The following is a 3601-nucleotide window of genomic DNA, read 5'->3' as shown; positions in this document are numbered from 1 at the left end:
ATGATTGTGATACTTTTCATTAACATACAGTACGTGACTATTGAAATGCTCCATTTGTTTGTAGTTCCTTACTTGTAAACTCCTTAGGACTAAGGCTTACAGCTGAGTAGAATATAAACCTTAACAATTCTACTCAATACATTGATAAATAATTGCACTAATACTGACTCATCTTATAAAACAAACAACATAAGTGGCAATATGCCATCAGGAGCAAATACCGTGTTTCCTGAGTTGTAAAATAAATCCTCCTTAATGTTAGTTTGCATATCTTCAAGTATTTATTCCAATATTCCCTTTTAACATAACTTTTCTACTCACAGTTCCTGTGTATGTGTGCCCTCACAGTCGTAGTAGTGGTACTATTATAAAGTGCTTATATGGTATTTTACGAAACATTCTGCTAAGCATGAAGTTAAAAATCTAAATAGTCTTATTCTATGTCACTTCCCTTTGGCTTTCTTGACTGAACAGATCTGGTTGGGAATATTTTCTTCAGGGAGACGAGTTGCTTCTCTAAAACCTCACTGGTTGACTCTATATTCACTTGGCCTTCATTTTCCGAAGATTTGTTTCCTGATCAAGGACCTCTTCTAGTGATCCGGGTTGAGATTCCACTGAAGATTTAGTAGGCTGAGTGGATAGGCTCATTTCGCGTGACTCATCACCCTCATCATCATCTTCAGTTGGTGATTTGCTTGTTGTATGAATGTCATAATTTGATTCGTCCTGTGCAGTCTCATAATTTTCCTGTGCAGTCTCATCAACTGCCTCAGACTCCTTCTGCAATTCTTCAACTGGAGTCTCAGATTCCTGATTTTCTTGTTCCTCTTTGGTCTCTTCATCATCTTCCTCTGAACCCATACTCTTCTCCTCCTCCATCTCCTCACTGGCTTCATCATCAAGTTCCTTTTCATCCTCTTTCCTGTTCTCCTCTTTGTGGATGTCAACAGGCTCTGTCTCAAAGTCCATCGTTTCCTCTAGATTGTGTACTTCTGTTTCTGAATCTTCAACATCTGCATAGGCCCCGTCTTCAGAGTCAACGCTCAATTTCATCAAGGCATCATATGAGGTCACTGCTGTCTCCTCAACTGGCATGCTCACATTTGACCTATCCTCATTGGGAGTCACAGTGTCTTGTTCTACATCATCTAGTTTTTCTTCTGGCTCAGATTCATCATCTTCTGCCTCATCCTCCCCATCTGCTGATGTCCCTTGATTCCCGATGTGGCCTTCTTCATTGGCTGTATCGGTTTCTTCATCTTTTTCAGATGCCTCAGTAATATCTATAACTTGGTTTACGGTGACCTTATTCTCTGTGTTCTTGTCACCACCTTCCTCCTCTAGGTCATCCTCTTCCTCTACCTCCAGTTCTTCATTATTATCTGATGTTCCTCCTTCCTCTGCCTCATCGTCTGCTTTCAGTTCTGATACCTCATCATCTTGACCTACAGTTCCCTCAACATTCGATTCTAGCAGAGAATCCTCTTGAAGATCCTGAATCAGGTCTCTGACCTTACAATTTTTTTTGATTTTTGCGGCTCCAACGTAATTCTTCTCAGCCGCTCTATGACCTATTACTTCACTTTCATCTTTGTCTCTTTCAGCAGACTCTTCTCCTGTATCATCAACTTGAGCTGACTCTTCCCCCGCACTTTCCACTTCTGCAGACTCATTTTCTGTAGTATGTTCTATTGCAGATTCTTCTATTGCACTGTCTGTCTCACCGCCCTCCTCTCCTATTGTTTGATCTCCTTCAGATTCATCTCCTGTCGTTTCGGGTACAACTGACTCTTCTTTTCCAGTCTCACTTTCTGCAATGTCTTTATCGTCATAATTTTCTTCATTTTCAGCTGTTTCTTCCTCCTTCTCTCCTGCTGTGTCACCTTCTAACTCATCGGCATCTGCATTTGCATCTGTCGTTTCATCTGTCTCTTCCTTATTGCCAGTGGTTTCCTCTGCCTCCACTGTTGCTTCTGCAGTTTCGTCTTCTGCAGCTTCACCATCCACCTCAGAAGCTTCACCACCAGTTTCTTCTAAAGATCCATCTTCAGCTGAAGCAGCCTCACCAGTTTCTTCTCCTGCTGTTTCTTCAGCAATTCCAACTTCACCACCAGTTTCTTCTTCTGCAGATTCCTCTTTAGCTGTGGCTACCTCACTAGTTTCTTCTCCTGCTGTCTCATCAGTTGTTTTTACTTCATCAATTTCTTCTTCTGCAGACTCATCTTCAGCTGTATTTGCTTCTATGGTTTCATCTTCTGCTGCTTCATCTTCAACTGTTGAAGTTTCACGTGTTTCTTTTTCTGCAGATTCATTTTCAGATGTTGCAGCCTCACCAGACTCTTCTTCTACTGCTTCATCAGCTGTAGTCACTTCACCAGTTTCTTCTTCTGCAGATTCATTCTCAGATGTCGCTCCTTCTACAGTTTCTTCCTCTGCAGATTCATTAGCTGTAGCTCCTTCTGCAGTTTCTTCTTCTGCAGATTCATTAGCTGTAGCTACTTCTGCAGTTTCTTCTTCTGCAGATTCATCCTCAGCTGTAGCTACTTCTGCAGTTTCTTCTTCTGCAGATTCATCCTCAGCTGTAGCTACTTCTGCAGTTTCTTCTTCTGCAGATTCATCCTCAGCTGTAGCTGCTTCTGCAGTTTCTTCTTCTGCTGATTCATTAGCTGTAGCTTCTTTTGCTATTTCTTCTTCTGCAGATTCATCTGCTGTGGCTGCTTCTGCAGTTTCTTCGTTTGCAGATTCATCTTCTGTGACTGCTTCCGCAGTTTCATCGGCAGTTTCATCCACAGCTGTAGCTCCTCCTGCAGTTTCTTCTTCTGCAGATTCATCCTCAGCTGTGGCTCCTTCTGCAATTCTTTCTTCTGCAGATTCATCCACAGCTGTAGCTTCTTCTGCAGTTTCTTCTTCTGCAGATTCATCCTCAGCTGTTGCTCCTTCTGCAGTTTCTTCTTCTGCAGATTCATCCTCAGCTGTAGCTGCTTCTGCGGTTTCGTCTTCTGCAGATTCATCCTCAGCTGTAGCTCCTTCTGCAGTTTCTTCTTCTGCAGATCCATCCTCATATGATGCTCTTTCTGCAGTTTCTTCTTCTGCAGATTCATCCTCAGTTGTAGCTCCTTCTGCAGTATTTTCGTTTACAGATTCATTTTCTATGACTGCTTCTGCGGTTTCATCAGCAGTTTCATCCACAGCTGTAGCTCCTTCTGTAGTATCTTCCTCTGCAGATTCATCCTCAGCTGTAGCTGCTTCTACGGTTTCTTCTTCTGCAGATTCATCCTCAGCTGTAGTTCCTTCTGCAGTTTCTTCTTCTGCAGATTCATCCTCAGCTGTAGTTCCTTCTGCAGTTTCTTCTTCTGCAGATTCATCCTCAGCTGTAGCTGCTTCTGCGGTTTCTTCTTCAGCTGATTCATTAGCTGTAGCTTCTTCTGCTATTTCGTCTTCTGCAGATTCATCTGCTGTGGCTGCTTCTGCAGTTTCTTCGTTTGCAGATTCATCTTCTGTGACTGCTTCCGCAGTTTCATCTGCAGTTTCATCCACAGCTGTAGCTCCTTCTGTAGTTTCTTCTTCTGCAGATTCATCGTCAGCTGTAGCTGCTTCT

General features: G+C 42.7%; 1 protein-coding gene across 1 annotated transcript; it reads right to left on the bottom strand.

Moving 5' to 3' along the window:
• Positions 1 to 258: 258 nt before the first annotated feature.
• LOC124469062 (aspartic and glutamic acid-rich protein-like) lies at positions 259 to 1676 on the bottom strand. The gene is made up of 2 exons (XM_047022154.1): positions 1587 to 1676; positions 259 to 1497 (listed from the first exon to the last, which is right to left on the bottom strand). Exons 1-2 carry the CDS (start codon positions 1674 to 1676, stop codon positions 544 to 546), a joined length of 1044 nt encoding a protein of 347 aa, XP_046878110.1. The 3' UTR covers positions 259 to 543.
• Positions 1677 to 3601: the final 1925 nt, after the last annotated feature.

Source organism: Hypomesus transpacificus, chromosome 6, assembly GCF_021917145.1.
Source record: "Hypomesus transpacificus isolate Combined female chromosome 6, fHypTra1, whole genome shotgun sequence".
Classification (NCBI taxonomy): Eukaryota; Metazoa; Chordata; class Actinopteri; order Osmeriformes; family Osmeridae; genus Hypomesus; species Hypomesus transpacificus.
This window is presented reverse-complemented; position numbering and strand designations above follow the sequence as displayed.